This window comes from Mirounga leonina, unplaced genomic scaffold (genome assembly GCF_011800145.1).
Source record: "Mirounga leonina isolate KUSES-001 unplaced genomic scaffold, KU_Mleo_1.0 Mir_151, whole genome shotgun sequence".
Lineage (NCBI taxonomy): Eukaryota > Metazoa > Chordata > Mammalia > Carnivora > Phocidae > Mirounga > Mirounga leonina.
In genome coordinates this window covers 47,733,804-47,754,298 of record NW_023270377.1, presented here as the reverse complement: position 1 = coordinate 47,754,298, position 20,495 = coordinate 47,733,804, and the positions used below count along the sequence as shown (strand labels likewise).

At 36.8% G+C, this 20,495-nt stretch overlaps 1 protein-coding gene across 1 annotated transcript in view; it reads left to right on the top strand.

Moving 5' to 3' along the window:
* ZNF804A (zinc finger protein 804A) overlaps positions 1-19,300 on the top strand; it is a 279,334-nt gene extending 260,034 nt beyond the window's left edge. The window contains exons 3-4 of the mRNA XM_035007580.1: positions 13,641-13,771; positions 16,051-19,300. Coding sequence (XP_034863471.1) covers positions 13,641-13,771; positions 16,051-19,300 — 3,381 coding nt within the window. The remainder of the gene's footprint in view (positions 1-13,640; positions 13,772-16,050) is intronic.
* The last annotated feature ends 1,195 nt before the right edge of the window (positions 19,301-20,495 follow it).

Genomic DNA, 20,495 nt, shown 5'->3' with positions numbered 1-20,495 from the left:
TTGCTACAGCAAATTAATACAAATGTAGGGGCTTAAAACAACATAGATTTGTCTTACGGTCCAGATGTCAGAAGTCCTAAAAGCAAGGTGTCAGCAGGACTGTGATCCTTCTGGAGGAGCTAGGGGAGAAACCATTTCCTTGCCTTTTCCAGCACTAGGAGGCCACCTTCATTCCTTGGGTCATAACCCCCTTCCTCCATTTTCAAAGCCAGCAGCAGCATAGCATATTCAAATCTTTCTTTCTATCTCTTTCTCGCCTCTGCTTCTGTTATCACATCTCTTTCTCTGACTATCCTGCTTCTTCTTTCATTTATATGAATGCTTATGATTATATCTGCCACCTGGATAATTAAGGAAAATCCCCCTCTTTCAAGGTCCTTAAGTTAAACACATCTGCAAAGTCTCTTTGCCATTCAAGGTAATTTATTTACAGGTTCTGGGCATTAGCGGTATTAATTTATTCTGGTAAAACCTTAGGGGGACCATTCTTATGTCTACTATAGACAGGTATCCATGGTTAGAGCTATAGGATAGCTATATTAATAGTTATTAAGTATTAAGATTAGCAGACTTTAGAGAGACAACTCAACTAAAACCACTACATTTAAACACTTCCACGTATTAAACTTAAAGATGAAACTTAGTATAGAAGATTTTACTTCATTGAATGTATTTTATTTACCTAGTACAATACATATTTTCGGTAAACAATAAGCTCTTTATAATTTTTCCATGATGACACAAAATTGGGTTCACACAGAATGCAAGTTGCCAGTGTTTGTGTTTTAGTGAATTATTTTTAAATAGATATCCAGTAAAAGAGGTCAGATTAGGATTGGAGTCATAAAAATAAAAGCAAAAAACATAACTTACCTTGGTTCTATTACTTTGACCAAGTTTATAACTAATTTCGGTGTTTGGAGGTGAAATATCACCAACATTTTTTTCCATACTTAGAACTCTATAATTTAAAATTGTAATACAGTAGTTTCTTTGGAAGCTGCCCAAACTCTTAAGGTAATTAAGTTATAAACCTATATTTTCTTTTTTTTTTTTTTTAAGATTTTTGTTTATTTATTGAGAGAGATAGTGATAGAGAGAGAGCATGAGAGGGGGAAGCAGACTCCCCGCCGAGCAGGGAGCCTGATGCGGGACTCGATCCCAGGACTCCAGGATCATGACCTGAGCCGAAGGCAGTCGCTTAAACAACTGAGCCACCCAGGCGCCCAAAACCTATATTTTCTTATTATGCCTTTTTAGAACTCTTGTGAAGACAATTGTACTGTTTTTTCAAGAATAAGTCTGTTGTCAACAGAAAGCAATAATGAGGTAGTATTGACTCAATCCCATTGGTTTCATTAAGAAAACTACCTAATGACTTAAGAAGACAAATTAATTCCTTTATAATTATCTACTGAGAGCATTTATTTTTAATAATTTATTTGAAAATGAACAAAATAAAATATTTATTACATGCAGTTTTATAAATTTATTTTTTTAATTTCTTTAAAATATACATGTAGGAACCATTGCTGCAAAACAAATATATGAATCAAACTGGAAAATTCAGACAAATGAAATATGATATTGATTTTCTAAAATATAAAATATAAGTGCATTCTAAAATGTCTTCTACCTGTAGAAATGCACTTAATATCTGTGTGTTACACAAAGGAAATGCTATATTAATAAAAACATACTTATTCACACATTTAAATTGACTTAATTCAAAATGTTTCTGATATTATATATATATGTAGTGTATATATATATATATATATATATACAATTGTGCCATTTGCAATGATGTGGATGGAACTGGATGGTATTATGCTGAGTGAAATAAGTCAATCAGAGAAAGACATGTATCATATGACCTCACTGTTATGAGGAATTCTTAACCACATCTTTATCCATTCATCAGTTGATGGACATTTGGGCTCTTCTCATAGTTTGGCTATTGTTGATCATGCTGCTATAAACATCGGGGTGCATGTGCCCCTTCAAATCATACGTGGAATTTAAGAAACAAAACAGATGAACACTGGGGACAGGAAAAAAAGAGAGAGAGAGAGAGAGAGACTGGGAAGCAAACCATAGGAGACTCTAAACTATAGAGAACAAACTGAGGGTTGACAGAGGGAGGTGGGCGGGGCATGAACTAAATGGGTGATGGATATAAAGGGGAGCAGTTATGGGGATGAGCACTGGGTGTTGTATGTAAGTGATGAATCATTAAATTCTAGACCTGAAACCAATTTTACCATATATGTTAACTAACTAGAATTTAAAGAAAAACTTGAAATAAAAAATAATGTTAAAAATAAAATGCATTAGTATATAGTTTGAGAAAGAAAAAGAAGACCTACTGCTGTATATTTCTGTTCAAAATTTACTGCTGTTTCACTGCAATAGAAGGAACAGATTTATGTTGTTGGCAAATTAGTATGCTCGAATGGAATAAAGAGAAATGGAATAAAGAAAAAAAAAGAAGATATCACCATAGAAATTGTAGAGTTTGGGCAATTTGTTGATATATCTCCAATTCCAATTTCATTCGGGATAATAATGTGCTCAAGTAAATACTAAAAATCCAGCTTCTTGGAGATACAACACATTTTCATTTAAAAAAATACAGGTCATTCCCACCGACAGTGTAGGAGGGTTCCCCTTTCTCCGCATCCCCGCCAACATCTGTCATTTCCTGACTTGTTAATTTTAGCCATTCTGACTGGTGTGAGGTGGTATCTCATTGAGGTTTTGATTTGGATTTCCCTGATACCAAGCGATGTTGAGCACTTTTTCATGTGTCTGTTGGCCATTTGGATGTCTTCTTTGGAAAAATGTCTGTTCATGTCTTCTGCCCATTTCTTGATTGAATCATTTGTTCTTTGGGTGTGAGTTTAATAAGTTCTTTATATATTTTGGTTGGTGGGAATGCAAGCTGGTGCAGCCACTCTGGAAAACAGTATGGAGGTTCCTCAGAAAGTTGAAAATAGAGCTACCCTATGACCCAGCAAGTGCACTACTGGGTATTTACCCCAAAGATACAAATGTAGGGATCTGAAGGGGTACGTCCACCCTGATGTTTATAGCAGCAATGTCCACAATAGCCAAACTATGGAAAGAGCCAAGATGTCCATCGACAGATGAATGGATAAAGAAGAAGTGGTATATATATACAATGGAATATTATGCAGCCATCAAAAGGAATGAAATCGTGCCATTTGCAACAACATGAATGGAACTAGAGGGTATTAGGCTAAGTGAAATAAGTCAATCAGAGAAAGACATATATCATATGACCTCACTGACATGAGGAATTCTTAATCTCAGGAAACAAACTGAGGGTTGCTGGAGTGGTGGGGGGTGGGAAGGATGGGGTGGCTGGGTGATAGACATTGGGGAGAGTATGTGCTATGGTGAGTGCTGTGAATTGTGTAAGACTGTTGAATCACAGACCTGTACCCCTGAAACAAATAATACATTATATGTTAAAAAAAAAAAAGATAGTAGGAAGGGTAAAATGAAGGGGGGAAAATCGGAGGGGGAGACGAACCATGAGGGACTATGGACTCTGAGAAACAAACTGAGGGTTCTAGAGGGGAGGGGGGTGGGGAGATGGTTAGCCTGGTGATGGGTATTAAAGAGGACATGTACTGAATGGGGCACTGGGTGTTATACGCAAACAATGGATCATGGAACACTACATCAAAAACTAATGATGTAATGTATGGTGATTAACATAACATAATAAAAAAAAATCAGAAAAAAAAATGTTACCAAAACCTTAAAGGTAAACAAAACAAAACAAAACAAAACTAATGATGTAATGTATGATGATTAACATAACATAATAAAAAAAAAGAAAAAAAATACAGGCCATCATATCATAACAGGTGTTTTCTCTCCAGCTGGGATCTTCACATTCCCACAGCAGTTCTGGAGCTCTGTCCTTTGGCATTCCGTTACAATTTAGTTGCCAAGAGGGGGGATCAATTGGGTAGATATGTGAGCCATATCTCACATATAGGAACTATTCTCTCTTGCTAAAGGCTCCCGTGGGTATAACTTGTAGGGCTCCGAGAAGAGACAAATCTAGTTTTCACTCAGGGAGGTCACCAGTGACAGCTTTTTACCAAGTGTTAATAAATCCTTCACATTCTTCTCAGCCCAAACACAATTTTCCAAACAGAAGTTATCTTCAGTCATAAGCAAAACTGCCTAATAACACAACTGATATTCTGCCTTTATTACATGTCTAAGAAACATAGCCATAAAGTTATTTCAAAGTAAATTCCTCCATAGAGTAGAAAATGTTTGTTGACCCTTCACTCATAATTTCTTCATTATATGTGAAGTGATAAGTCACTTACAATTACATATATAAACATTTTTGAGAGAGAAAGAAAGAGTAAAAGATGTATCTATATCTCTGTAGTAAAATATTGTATTTCCCACAGATTTTGACTATTGTCCCTATATATTATTTTCCACTTTTTATACCAAAGAGATGATAAAAATATTAATCCACAAATAATTTCATATTTTTAAAAATTCTGTACATAAAAATTCACGAGTTTGATTTTGTCTTTTTGGGGGGTTATATTGTTTTACTTGTGCATGTTGAGAGAGCTTAGAAATATTTGGAACAATTCAGTTATTTATTAGACCATAGATATGAGTATATGATGAGAGGATCCACATAATGGCAATTTTCATTTCAGTTTTTAAATATATTTAATTTTAATATTTCAAATTTAAATTTAAAAATCTCTTCTCAAAGTAAAAGTAATACATACTACTAAGAAAAAAAAAAGGAAAAATACCATATAGTGGAAAATAAAAGTACAGTTCTTCTGATTTTATTCTACAAAGAGAAATATCAATATGTTGCATATTTTCTGGAATTTTTACTCTACAGGTACAGATACATTTGATTATATTATAAATTATTAGCATGCTATTTTTAAAAAGAGCATAATACAACAATATTCCTAGTATTTTACAATTCTTCTTGGTAATAGCGGCATGATATTTCCTTTTAAAATCAAACCATAATTTTTTACTATTGTTCAATTTCAGGTCCCTCAAGTTGTTTATGTATTTTTAAATATAAGTGTCAACATTTTTATACCAGAGTTTCCATTGCTTCCCTTGTACTACCAAAGATCTTATTGAGATTTCTGTTAGTAAATTTTCAAAGCTTCCTATTATATGAGGAAATTAATCACTGCCATCCTGTGCCAATTCAATTTGACAAGCATTCATGAGCACTTACAATGCACGAGACTCTTCCGATCCAGCACTTAAGAAAATGAACTGAATGGTTGGAAAATCAGTTTTAGACAGAACACATACAGATTACAATGACTTTTATATTAGAACTAGAATGAGTTTTTGTCCACAAAGAGAAACTTGAGTTAATGGAATCTAAAGAATGAGAGGCCTTGGGGAAAGTATTGTTCAGATCTGATATGCCATTAAGAGATTAGATGCTTTTAATGCTGCCATGAGAAATGTCCAAATGATACACATTCATGATAGTAATGGGAAAAGAAATTTTAAAAAGAGTTTTCCACAGGTTCACTCAGCATAATGCCATTGATTAAATAATGACTAGAAGGAAATTACACAATGAAGTGTGATACCATTCACTTCAATATCTTAACCTTCTCTGAAGAAATTTATTTGCTAATATTCTAATAGTACCCACTGCATAGTGTCTTCCAAGAGAGCCAAATTGATTCAGGAAATAGAGATGGTGATTGAGTTGTAATTCTTTGAGGGTATCACTTCTATGTAAGATAGTAATCCTACTTAGTTTTTCAAAAGCCATTGAAAATAGTTCTTGGTAGAAACAACTCTTGGGAATTCAAAAGAAATTTTTAACTTGTGGAAACACTCATAGTGGGTGATATATTAACTTACTAAGAAATCCAAAACTAGGAACAGCAGTATTGGAACAATTCAGAGCAGTAATGGATTTACTTGTAGAAGGGAAACCACCTAACAAGGTAATTCTTATTATTCTAACTATATCAATTATTTACTATCATCTAAATCCAGCATAAATGATGGCATTGAAAACATTGATCTTAGAGTGTAAAAACTGGAAAGAACTTTAGATATCATCAGCATCTTCATCTGTAGAGGCAAAGGTCTAAGAATATGAAGTGAATTATCCAGTCACACACTGAGTATATAAGTTAAGATTATATTCAGCTGCAGGTAAGAGAAAACTCAAATAAGTTGGATTTTTTTTTTTTATCCAAAACTACATAAGTAATCAGTCCTAGTAATTCAACAATGCTATTAGGCAACAGGAATCTTTTTATTTTTTTGCTCTGCTGTCTTTAGCATCTAGACCTTCTCTGCCAAGCTGATAGCCTCACAACTGAAAGATGGCTGCTGCCCATCTTAGACTCACAATTACACATGAGCAGGAAGCAAATGACAGGGTTTAAAAAAAAAACAAAAAACCAGAAAGGGAACTTTTCTTCTAATGAGACTTTCCTTTTTAATTTTTTTTTTTTTTCAGGGACGTCCTCCTCAGAGATATTTACTTACAATTCATCAGTTAGTGAGGCATGTATCACTTTGCCACTCTTATTTACAAAGGAGGTTGGGATTTTAACTATTTTAATTGAGTACTTTTCTTAGCCCCCAAATTGGAATTCTGTTAATAATGAGAAGTAGAAGGTTATAATTGATAAAGTGAAGGCAATTTGCAAGGTTTACCACAGACTACCCATTCTCTGGTGAAAAACTGTATTAATCCGGGTTCTCCAGAGAAACAGAACTTCGTGTGCATTTACTTTTCATATGTGGATGGAGAGATAGATGATAGATAGATGACAAGGAGAGATTTTAAAGAATTTGCTCACACAATTGTGGGCCTGACAAGTCCAAAGTTGGCAGGACAGACCACCAGCCTGGAAAATCAGGAAAGAGTTGATGTTACAGTCTCAAGTCCAAAGGCTGTCTGGAGGTATTCTTTCAGCCCCAGGGACTTTAGTCTTAGCTTGTAAGGACTTCCACTGATTGAATGAATTATGGAAAGTAATCTTCTTTCCTAGGGTTTAATGAGTAAATCTGGTTACTCATCTGATTTAAAGGTTAATCTTATTCAAAAAGTTCTTTCGCAGTGACATCAGGACATTTGACCAAATACTTGGCTTTGACCAAATATTGACCAAATATTATGGCCTAGCCAGGTTGACACATACAGTTAACCATCACAAGTCCACTCCTTGTCAACTTCTCACCCATAGGCACACTTTAAACTATAGTGAATCTCCACATAAAGGTAATGACAGGTCATATGCTTCATAACATGATACAACTATGCTGCCTACAACCAAAAACACATTCACTCCTCAGAAGAGGATGCAAAGTGGTTGGGTGGTGTTCACTCTTCTCCTTGATACCCTGGAACTTTAATACTACGATGTAAAGTTAATATTTAAATACTATGATGTAAATTTGATACATCTTATGTTATAGAATAAGAGGATAAAGGAAGGAAGAAAATAAAGGTTATATATATTCATAAATATTCATAATATATATATTCATATCCATAATAAAATGTGGAAGAAATGCCCATGACAATTATAGTCCTCATTTCTGTAGCTAGTCACATGGTTGTTGTTGGTATTTATATCTGCCTTCTTCCACCACCTACTCCCTTTGCCGTCAGCAAGCACATCAGCTGGTTGCAGTTCTTTCTCTTGTGAAGTGACCCAAACTTTTATTCCTAAAGGGTGTGGGCTATTAATAATCCTGCCTGAATTGGGTTGTTGCAGCTTTCCATTGACTCTAATCATAGGACATGGCAATTCTAGGAGACATCAAAAAGGGTTGCCTGTATTCCAGACATAATTTTCCTTACTTTCATTGTGGAGCAGCAGTCCATTTCCCCTTGATGACCAGGACATATTATCTCATCCAGCCCATCAACTTCCTTCTTTGCCTGTTGATTCAGCAGCTTAAGGAGTCCAAAGTGGCAATGTAGTAGATTGAACTTCCAGTTCAGTGGAATCATTGATGTGTCTCCTGATGGGATTATGCCTCCATTTGGAACTAAGACTTCTAGGCCAGCAGAACGTAAGGTTGTGTGTACAGGAAGCAAAACATTTGCTAGTAGGTTACTCGGGATAATATTGAGTGGTGCCATCCCTATGGGTACTCCTTGAGTTTTAACCTTTCAATCTGGTTATGGGAGAAATAGCACCATATGTTGGACACTGATTCAGAGTATATATAACCTCCTAGATGATGGTGCTCCAGCCCTGCAAGGTATTGCCACTCAGCTAGAGCTGTGACTGAGTCTTCAAAAGGCCATTCCACCATTCTATCAAACCAGCTACTTCAGGATGGTGGGGAACACAATAAAACCAGTGAATTATATGAACATAGGCCCATTGTCACACTTTATTTGCTGTGAGGTGAATTCCTTGATCAAAAACAAGGCTGGGTGGAATACTGTGATGATAAATAAGGCATTCTGTTAGTACATGGACTATAGTTTTGGCAGAAGCATTACATGGAATGTACAGGTCCATATCTAGAGGAAGCATGTACTCTAGGAAGAACAAAACACTCATTTTCAAAAGGAAGCTGCCCCAATTTAATCAACCTGCCACCAGGGAACTGGCTGATCACCCCTGGGAATGGTGCCATATTGAGGGCTCGCTGTTTTTTATTTGTTTTGTTTCCACTTTTTGTTAATCTTTAAAAAATTTTAATTGAAGTTGGCATTCAATATTATATTAGTTTCAGGTATACACCATAATGATTCAACATTATAAAATGATCACCATGATAAGTCTAGTTACCATCTGTCACCAAAGTTATTACAATATTGTTGACAATATTCCCTCCGCTGGCCTTATACCTTCGTGACTTAATTTATTTTGTAACTGTAAGTTTGTACCTTTTAATCTCCTTTACCTATGTTACCCATTATCCCATCCACCTGCCCTCTGGTAACAACCAGTTTGTGCTCTGTATTTATGAGTATGTTTCTGTTTTGTTTTCTTTTTTCATTTGTTTTGGCTAGGTACTGACTTCTGTTGCTGGCAGATTGGGCACTCAGCAGTAGCTATAGCCAGTCATCCTTGACGAGTGGAAGTCCATGTTGCTGAGCCCATGTATAACCACCATCCCTGCCCCCATGGTCACTTTGTTCATGAGCTCATTGGGCAGTGACAGGGGAGGCTGAGGAAAGAGGCCGTCTGGTATCCACAGAACAAGTTACCCTATCTACATTAATATAAAAATCCTCTTCTCCTGAGGTGACCCTTTGTGGAGCATTCACACAGGACACAAATATCTTCAAGTTTTCAGACCATTCAGAAGGATCCAGCCACATACCTCTTCCCCAGACCTCCTTGTCACTAATTTTCCAATTATGTTCCTTCCAGGTTTCTCACCATCCAGCCAACCCATGGGCCACAGCCCATGAATCAGTATATCTCTTCTGGCCATTTCTCCTCCCAAGCAAAATGAACAACAGTTCACTGATCCAAAGTCTGTCCACTGGGAGGATTTCCTTTCATCACTGTCCTTGAGGATTGTCCCAGAAAAAGGCTGGAGTGCTGCACTGTCCACTTCTGGGTGGTGCCTGCATATAGTGCAGAACCATCTGGAAACTAGACCTGAGTTTTCTCCTCCTCTATCATCTGTCACTTGCCTAGTGTTGTGGTTCAGATCATTCTTTTCCCTGCCCCTTATAAACTTGCAGCTAAGGAACATCAGTGCTAACATGCAGCTAAGAGCAGTAATCAAAACAAAATAATCTGCAATTCACTACTCCTTTTACTCTGACTGCTCTGTGTGAGTAGAGCACAGTTTTTCCTCAAATATCACTTTGTCAATGAGGAGACACAATTTCTATGGGCAACACACCCTGAGTCGACCCCCAGTTAGTCTTCCACTGTAAGAAATGTGGATAGAAACTGTGGTTTGCTTCTAACTGATAAAATAGGAAAAAAGCAATGGGCTATCACTCCATTAATTAGGTTGCTTATTTATATAGATTGTGTTATATAAGAGTCAGTCTCAGCAGAATGGAGACTCTTCCTTGCTGATGGTGAAGAAACTGCCATGTTGTAAGATGACTTCTAAGTGGGTCATGGGGCAAGGAACTGCTGTCAGCTCCAATTGTTGAGAGTGGCTCTGGCTGTCAGGTGGTCAGGAGCCAGGGCTCTCAGTCCTACCACCACAAGGAAATGAATTCTACCAATGACTTCCGGGAGCTTGGGAGATGATTTTTTCCAAGCCTGCAGATGAGAATGCGGCCTGGCCAACACCTTGATTGAGCAAAGTATAAGCCTACTGACCTACAGAAGCCGTGAGATAATAAATCTGTGCTGTTTTAAGCTATTAAGTTTATGGTCATTGTTAAACAGAAACAGAAAAGTCACCTAATGGAAACCCTTCCCTAATCACTGTATTTGAAGTTGGTATCCCTCTCCTTGCTGCATGCACTCTGTTTAACTTTTTCTTCCACCAAAATTTTCACTATTTCCCAAAGTATACAGCTAACTAATTTATGTATGTCTTAATGTCTGTCTTTCTCAACTCTCAAGAACATTTCAAGAAACAAACAGGCTTTTTCTCTTCCGTGTCACAGATGTATCAACCATGCTTAGAATAACAGCTGACACACAATGTACACTCAATTAATACTTGCTGAGAGATAAATGGATATATGCATCGCAGCCAAGTCAGCCCAACCTAAAAGCACAGATTGAAAACCATAGAGCAGAGTAGCTTGGTGCTTCTTGACAACCTCTACAAGACTAAAGCAACATATACATTCTAAATATACACAGTTCTCTAAATGCACATCTAGAGTCTTATTCCAGCCATGTCAATCACTCACTTATTCACAGAAAACACAACTGGGTACTGGCATTTGGTAATTGATGGACTCTTTGATCTTTAACTACTATGTCAATGGAAATAGGTAATTCAAATCATAATGGTTAATTTGAAACAGTAAATAGTGAAATCCTTGGCATTTCATATACTTCCTTTAGAAAAGCTTTGCTTTTTGTTAGAAACATTATATTTTTAACTTACTATTATATATACATATATATAATAGAAATTAATTTATATCCTAAAGAATTTATTAAAAATAGTCTAGTCTAACTTTCTTGTCTGTCATCTGTCATCTCCCAAAGGATCTTATAGGAAATAAATTGTCTCAATTTGTTAAAATATCATTATTTATAAATAAGAGTTAAAAATTTTTTGAACAATTTTACATTGGTATTTCAACTTTTTTTTTTTTTTGCTTTGTTTCATTTGGCACTTTGAGTCTTTTAAGTGTTTATTTTAGAGAATCTAGCTTCTATTTTCTTTCAAATTCTGTTAACATCCTCCTCCTAGGGCAAAACCCTCTCTTGATTGAATGCCTCTTTCTTACAATGGCAGGTAGTATTTCTTGGTAAAGGTAATATCCTTTAGGCCACTCAATTATGCACATCAAATAAGTCACCAAGTCTGCTTTTTCTCCCTACTGCAACTGCCTTATAAAAGGTTCTTAGTGTTTCTTACCTAGACCACTGTAGTATCCTACTTATGCATCTCCTTGTCTTCAATCTTGTTCCATGGCAAAATTTCATGCATACTGATCCCAAATGATTCTTGATAAAATGAAAATCCCATTGTAGCATTGCATTGTTTAAAATCCTTCAGTGTTTCCTCCAGGCACATTTCATAATGTGATAGGTTTGGTTTGGTTAGACCCTGTAATTCATCAGTTCTCATCACCTCTACACGTACAATCTGTTTTAACCATACTTCTCTCTACCTGCATTTTTTTTTTTTTTTTAGAATACGCATGCTCCTATTTCTACATTTACACAAAATTTCCCTGAAATAATCTCTCACCTCCAACATCCAACCCTTCTTCTTCATGTTTTTTTATATCCTTGAAGATTCAAATCAGATGTCACTTTTCACAGGTAACCTTCTTGGGATTTTTTGGGCACACCTCTTCTGTCCTTACATTGCACAATAAAAATACCTCAATCAATGATTGCTATTATCTCTTCCTGTGTGTGTTCTTTTATTTCTGCAAAATGCATATACACAAATGCTCACATACACTTACTCACATACTCACAGACACACAGACACAAGCCATATAAAGGTAAAGACATTTTGTTTACTCTTTTTTTAAAAATCCCAGCCATTTTAACAGAGTGACTGTCACTAGTGCTCAATAACTCTCTGTTGAATAAGGCCTGATATGACTTCAAAGTTTTAGGAAATAGAGGTGACCAAGATTATGAATACCTAAAATTTAGAGCTAAAACTTTCTTGCCCTATTATACTCTAAATCTAGATATTTTTTATGATCATATTCTATATTATTTTAAAATAATTATTCTTTATTCTGGAATAATTTATATATATGTATATATAAAAACCTCATATAAATCCCATCAGTTAAAATATTAGATATTATTTGAAGCTTAAGCTATGGTCCTATGTAGGTGAAATTAAGTAGATATAATTCAGGATCACCAGGCGTCTGACATTATTTCCTCAGTATGACCAACTGTTTTTGAGGTGAGAAATTTACTAATTTGGAGGGTCTAAGTGATTCACATATAAATCAACAGCTATTTATTGAACAGGTATTTTATATACCAGGCATTGTTATAACCTCCTGGCATACACCAGTGTATATGCATGAGTCATTTATTAAGACTTTATTCAATCACTTCATAAAAATGTGATCAGTGTATGCTTTATTCTCTTAAGAGTCCTACTCGAAGACTCTGACATATCACAAATGCATAACACCATGAGCCTTCATGAGAAAAAAATAGTACTTTAATTATTTTTAACATACTCTCTCTGTAGAAGACTATATTGAAAATATTTGGGACATGGGACCACTTTGGTTTCTCTTTAAGCATGCCACATACATGGCTATTTATCAATTCTATTCAAGTTGACATTCTCTTTTTCTGGCCAAAACTTTTTCAACCCCAAAAATGAGCTCCTTTAATACAGATGAAAAATATGCCCAATGTAAAAAGAATTTCTAAAAAGCACTATCACTTTTCTTCCCAGATCTTGAATTATTTGGGGAATGTGCCTGATATTTGAGGGGAGGGATTGTTCTAAATCACATTAATAGAGGTTATTTGCCTTATGGATTAACATAAAACATTTACTCTTCTTAGAAAATATGAAAAGACCCACATACCTTTCTAATATACAGTGCCTCAAAATGATGAAATTTGTTATATATAACTGAAATATACAAGCTAATTAAATTTGTTTGAAAATTAGGGGTTTATAAGACTCCAACAGTTTGATGTGAATTAACCACAGAATCTTGGCAGAAGAATCAGTAAGCAGAGATGAAAGTTTTCAATTTCAATTTAGCTAAGGCTTAGCTATATCCTTAATATAATGTAATAACATACGTTGGCATTTTCACAAGTCAAAGATAGAAAAAATATTTTTACTAGAAGTGAACTGTCACAAATGTATTTTCCTTAGATGAGGTCAAAGAGAATGTACTGGAAAATTCCCACAATAATAATAGTAACTTTAACATTGCCATAGAGCCAAATACTATTAATCATTTCCATATTTCTTAATAGAGGCTCAAAGAACTGAAACAAAGGGAATTTGCTCGAAATGTAGCATCTAAATCCAGGAAAGATGAAAGAAAACAGGAAAAGGCACTCCAACGCCTGCACAAGCTGGCTGAGCTAAGAAAGGAAACTGTGTGGTGAGTGTGCAATGAAATCTTAAGTTTTCTTAAAACATAATGACCAAAAAAAAAAAAAAAAAAAAGACATAGAAATAAAGGGCACAATTCTATTTATTTCTATACCCAGAATAAGAGACTCACATTTTCATGGCTTTCTGTGGGCTGCAGACAGTAATTTGAATTTGAATTTTATGCAAAGACCTGTTTAATGCACATTTCAATATAAAGCCAATATTCCTATAATTTTACTTTTCAAGAAAAATTAATTTCAAATTACTCTGCTATTTACACTTAGCTGAAAGCCATTCTGTTCCTTAGCGGAAATTCAAAATATTTGATTGAAGAAGAGAACAAAGCACCATCTCATGACCTTTGTTAAAAAAGGAGTTTTGAGAGGAACTATTTTTTAATTGAAAATTTGGAGAACTTTTATTTGAAAGTATCTTTTATAAAAAAAAAAATAAAGGTTAGAAAGACCCTATGAACTTCAGAGGCAAGTCAAAATTAATTTCACTGTGAATAAACAGTAACAGCTATTAGAAGTTCAAAGATCTTACACTTTGACCTGCTTCTAACAGTGAACAGTTATAGTGTTACAATTCAGAATTTATAATTCAGGCCAGGAAACTGTTCAAAAAAGAAGACAATTTTTTAGAGTGTTCTCTCCACCTACCCCAAAATAAATAGGCCTCTTTTATTATTGTTTAAAATGAAACTATTTAATAGTAAATCTATTTTATACTGGATATAGTGGTAGGGAATATATTGCTAAATCATAACATTCTTTGGGATGTCAAGTTTGGAAAAATCAAGATAAAATTTAAATGTATTTTGAATCCTCTAGGGAACTGCTAAAAACAAACACAACTGCTCTTCAATCATACCAACCAGATATTTTTACTCTCTGTGGTAAAAAGTGAAAAATTATACAAGTGCAAGTTAATGTTATAGGGAATCATAGGGCCTGTGCAATTTAATGTCCGAAAGTAGCATTTCCAAATGTAAATTCTAACACATTGAGAAAACTAGAGTTATTAATAAGATATGCACAAGAAGCAAAACTGGGGCGCCTGGGTGACTCAGTCAGTTAAGCATCTGCCTTCAGCTAAGGTCATGGATCCCAGGGTCCCAGGATGAACCCCACATTGGGCTCCCTGTTCAGCAGGGAGCCTGCTTCTCCCTCTCCCTCTGCTGCTCCCCCTGCTTGTGCTCTTTCTCTCAAATAGATAAATAAAATCTTTAAAAAAAAAGAAAAAAGAAGCAAAACTTCTTATCTAAATTACTTTCTTTAATAACAGTACATATTTCACGGTACACAATTTTCCCATTAATTTGGGGCCTCTAAAGATGTGCCAAATAAGAAGCAGTATTGTTTCTTAATATCGAGTACGGCAGTGAAATGGCCCCTTGTGTTACAGATTAGATAAAGAAAATATTCAACTAAAAAATTAGGGGGCATTTATAACTTCTAAGAAACTAAATTTAATAGAATGGAAAATTCTGCACAGCATGATTCTGTTCCGGTAAAGATGACATTTAGGTAGCTCCTTGTTTATGTGCCAGAGAGTATAGTTCTTTTTATTAAGAACCCACTATTTATGGTGTACTGCAATGCCAAATAAGTAGAAATTACATCTTAAGTAAATACTCTTTTGTCCTATACTTACTGTATATTATGATATTATTTATAACTTCAGGGTAATTTTTAAATATTAAGAACAGCAGGTCTAAAAAAGTTCTAAAGTTAGTATTATCTCTTACTTAATTTTGCACTGCAACATTCCTCTTCGTCTGCGGTAGACTCTCAGTGAACATTGGCTGAATTGAATTATTGAACTGAATTCCCAGCCCTTCTGAAGTCCTATTCATAGTCCTATGAGAAAGTCCTAAAACTTTCTCATATTCTCCCCATAGTATTAATGATGTTAAGTATTTGTGAATTTAAATAATTTTATTTTAGCGATTCTACAGTACTCCAAAATACCACTGAAGAAGCCATGAGTCTAGAGAATCTTGGTCAGGAAGAACTGGTTGAGAATACAGGAGTGTCCCTGGCACTGCTGTTGACAGCTATAAAAGTAACTTCAAGAGAGCGTGACCAACTTATCCCAAACAATAACCAATAACTAAATGCAGTTGTAGCACTATGGAAGGGAACTATACTATCTGAAAGTAATTCTCTTACGAAGATTTTAAAATTTGAAAAAGAAATCTTATAATGACATTTCTAAAATATAAGTGTTTGAACATTTTTTCCTCAAAAATGTCCTACCTAATATACACTTTTCTTTTTGTAGTGCTCCTGGAAGTGGCCCCATGTTCAAGTCAACAACTGTTACTGTGAAAGAAAATTGTAATGAAATTTCCCAAAGAGTTGTTGTGGATTCAGTTAATAATCAGGAAGATTTCAAATATACTTTGATTCACAGTGAAGAGAATACTGGAGATGTTACCACTGTTGCAGCAGATCCAGAAAGTGCAAATAATTATACAGCAAAAAATAACCAAATTGGGGATCAAGCCCAAGGAACTCACAGACACAAAATTGGCTTTTCTTTTGCATTTCCAAAGAAAGCATCTGTGAAGCTGGAGTCTTCAGCTGCAGCCTTCTCCGAATACAATGATGATGCCTCTGTGGAAAAAGGATTTAGCAGAAAAAGGAGATTTGTCCCTGGTGCTTGTCATCTTCAACCATCTTCACCAACAGATGTGCTTTTGAGTTCTGAGGAGAAAGCTAACTCTTTCCATCCACCAGAAGGAATGTGCACTGACAAAGAAACTGCTCACACTCAAGAGATGAAAAAAGTTTCTAGTGAAAAAGATACGTTTTTATTACCTTCATTTTGCCAGTTTCAACTCCCTTTATCTTCTGATGCAGATAATTGCCAAAATTCAGTCCCATTAGCAGATCAAATACCACTGGAAGATGTTACTATTAATGAAGGCAAACCTATGAGTGATAACAGTTCTGAATTGTTAGGAAATAAATCCACAGTTCTTGATTTCACTAACGATTGCATATTTTTGCAAGCTACAACAGAGGAAAATGTTAAGGACAGTGATGCATCTACAGTTGAAATTGCAAACAAAAATTATGGCCCTGAGATGTTGGCCCCTTCACATTCTGAAGAGGAAACTATAACCTTACATAAAAAAACAGATTTATCTAAGAGACCACGTGAGCCATTTGTACCCGTACTTAACAAAGATGGATCCACAATCCTTCAGTGGCCATCAGAAATGCTGATTTACACAACTACGCAACCATCAATTTCCTATAGCTGTAATCCTCTCTGTTTTGACTTCAAGGCGGCTAAATTAAACAACCATCTAGATAAAAATAAGCTGCCCTTAAACGATCTTTCTTTTCAGCAGAGGGGAGAAGACATTTGCGAGAGACCAGTTTCAGAATGCAAGAACACCTCTCTTGTAGGACTCGCTGATTATGACCCTGGAGGTAGCAGAAATGAATGCACCCAAGTCACTCCTCTTTTGGTTGCCGATACTCCCTCCAATAACTGTAATTCTGGAAAAATTGAGACTGTGGGTCAGAGGAATAGAAATACTTCCTGTAGGATCAGAAGAACAAAAAAATACAATTTTACTAAAAATCAAATGAAACAGGACAGTCTAGATGAGAAATATAACAAAATAAGGTTGAAAGATACTCATGAACACTGGTTCCATAAAAGTAGGAGGAAGAAAAAAAGAAAAAAGTTATGTCAGCATCACCATGGGGAGAAAACCAAAGAACCAGAAATTCGCTTCAAAATGGAATCAGAAAATAGTTACACTGACATAACTAGGAAAAATCTACTGGAAACAATTTCAGAAAAGCGGTGTCTAGCTGCAGAGCAATTACTGGACTCGCATCAGCTACCTGATAAAAGGCCCAAATCGTTGTCCATATGCTTAAGGGAAAATGAAGAAATATGTAAAGCGCAGAACACTGAATATGACAGTAACGACGCTATCAGTTCTAAAAATCACTGTACAAAGAACTCAGTTGTTTTAAATGAACAATCCAACCCAACAATGCTACATTCTGGGAAACCTAATTTAACTTACTCCAGAACGTACTGTAGTTGGAAAGCTACACTGGCCAGCTGTGGTCAGGATCACAGATGCCTCGCTCTTCAAAACGACCTGAGCTGCCTGAGTCAGACCCCGGCTGTTAAAAGAGGCTATAATTCTCTCATTAACGAGTCAGAAAGATCCCACCGAAAACGCAGACAACATTCATGTTCTTACTCTTCAGATGAAAGCTTAAATCGACAGAATTACTTACCAGAGGAATTTCTGAGACCGCCCCGGGCTTCCGCTCCCTGTAAGCCTAAAAGGAAACGGAGGAGAAAAAGAAGCAGATTCCACATCGGACCCGAAGCTTTTGAACTCAAAGACAACACCCATTATCCCCGGAAAGGCAATTCTTGCTCACGTCACCAGGATGAGTTAGCAAGTGAGGACACAAACGGGGAAGCAAAGGCACAGGGAATTGCGAACGCGGAGAGGAACGCCGACCCAGCAGATGAGGCGGGAGACCAGCAGGCCGTGCACGCGGGCAGCCCCGTTGCTCCCGAAGCCCGCGGCGAGGCTGAGCGCTCGGTGATGGCGGCCACTTCCGGGGAAGCGGCAGGCGTTTCCCGTGAACACGCCACATCTGGCCACGTAGCCCGTGCCCCCACGGAGGAAGAAACGGACAACGCCTCGCTGGGACGGCAGGAAGGAAGTGAGGGTATAAATACTCCCGAGAAGCAAATTCCTTTCAGGGTGCCTAATCCTGAGAGGAGCTTGAGGCAGTCGCAGCCGAAGTCTTACCTCTGCCATTACGAACTGGCCGAGGCCCTTCCGCCAGCAAAGGTGAACGAGGCATCGACCGAGTGGCTGCGTTTTAATTCGGGAATCCTTAACACACAACCGCCCTTACCGTTCAAGGAGGCACCCGTCAGTGGTCACACCTTTGTAACGACGGAGCAAATCCTGGCTCCATTAGCTTTGCCAGAACAGGCACTACTGATCCCGGTAGAAAACCCCGAGAAATTCCGAAACCTGCCCTGTGAGGTCTACCAGCACATCCTGCCGCCCAACACGCTGGCCAACAAGGTCAAATTTACTTTTCCTCCAGCGGCCCTCCCACCGCCCAGCACACCTCTGCAGCCTTTGCCTCTGCCGCAGCCCTTATGTTCTACCTCCGTAACCACTCTCCACCACGCTGTTCTGCAGCAGCACGCGGCCGCCGCCGCCGCCGCCGCCGCGGCCGCCGCGGCCGCCGCGGGAACCTTCAAAGTGCTTCAGCCCCACCAACAGTTTCTGTCCCAAGCTGCGGCTCTCCCCAGAACACCGTTACCTCGGATCTCAGTAGGACCGGTCGGACCACGGCTCTGTCCCGGCAGTCAGCCACCTTTTGTTGCTCCTCCTCAGATGCCCATCATCCCGGCTTCAGTTCTCCATCCCAGCCATCTGGCTTTCCCACCTTTACCCCATGCCCTCTTTCCTTCGCTGCTTTCTCCGCACCCTACTGTCATCCCACTGCAGCCCCTCTTCTAGCCAACGCCGTACGAGGGAGAGAAAGTGTTCCTGTGAAAACTATTGCTATATGCGTAAATGCTCATCTACGTGGATAACTAATTCCCTATTTAAATGGTGGAAATAAACTAGCCTAGATCCGGCCTCACTGATATGAAATCATTTACTGTAAGTGTAACGATGCAAATAAATTCTTAAGTTTCTGATATATAATATTATTAAGGCACTGGATAGTTTGCAAATCAATACAATATATGCTGTATATTAAGATGGTGTCTTAAGAGTATGTATAATGTACATAAAATATATTTATAGTACTGTAATTTATGTTGTAAAGTATGCTCCTTGGTTGGTTTTTTTTTTTTTAACCTTTGTGTATTTGCACCTATTTAATGTTTAGACAAAGCTGATGGCACTACGTTTTGTACCATGTTCCTTGAAACTGTAAATTCAGTGAAATATATCTCTTGCAATAAATTTTTGTTAAGTATTTAAGTAAATCAAACTTTGTTTTAGTTCGTTTTCACTGTCCTGGGAATGTATAGTAACAGTAGGTTTTGGATTTACATTGTTTCTTCTGTACACTGGCATCTCTGAGCCTCAGAGGCTCAACAGAATACCTTTGGAGCTCTGTCAATACTTAAACTGTAATACCACCCTTCGGAATAACTATAGCAGGGCCATTTGTTTTTCTGTATGTTCTAATGAGGCTTATACTCAGAATTTACTATATTTCCTGAACAGCTGACCCTCTAGACAATAAACCATGGAAATTCTGTTAGAGTAATGTTAGTGTTGGGGGGGGAGATAACTCAAAAATATGCAAAGTACATAGTATTCTTTCAGGAACTGTACAACAGCACTGGTAGACAAGAAATAGCAAATAACCAATATAAATTCTTGCAACATTTCTGTATGTCAAAACTCTCAAATGTATCATGCTTATTTTTAATTGATGCAGGAAATATATGTATATAATAATACTGGCATGGATTAAGGAATGGGTTTAATTAATCACTCTCCATATATAACACCTTGGACAGAACGGCATTAACACAGTCTGTGTCTGGATATACTCTCAATTGAGAATCTGGAAGTGGGAAGGAGAGTAAATAAATAGCCCTTCCTTCTGCAAATCTTTCTAGTAGTCATGTTTGTATCATACTTCCAAATCACCCGGGAACGATTAGAAAATTTCCACATCATCCTTCCAGAT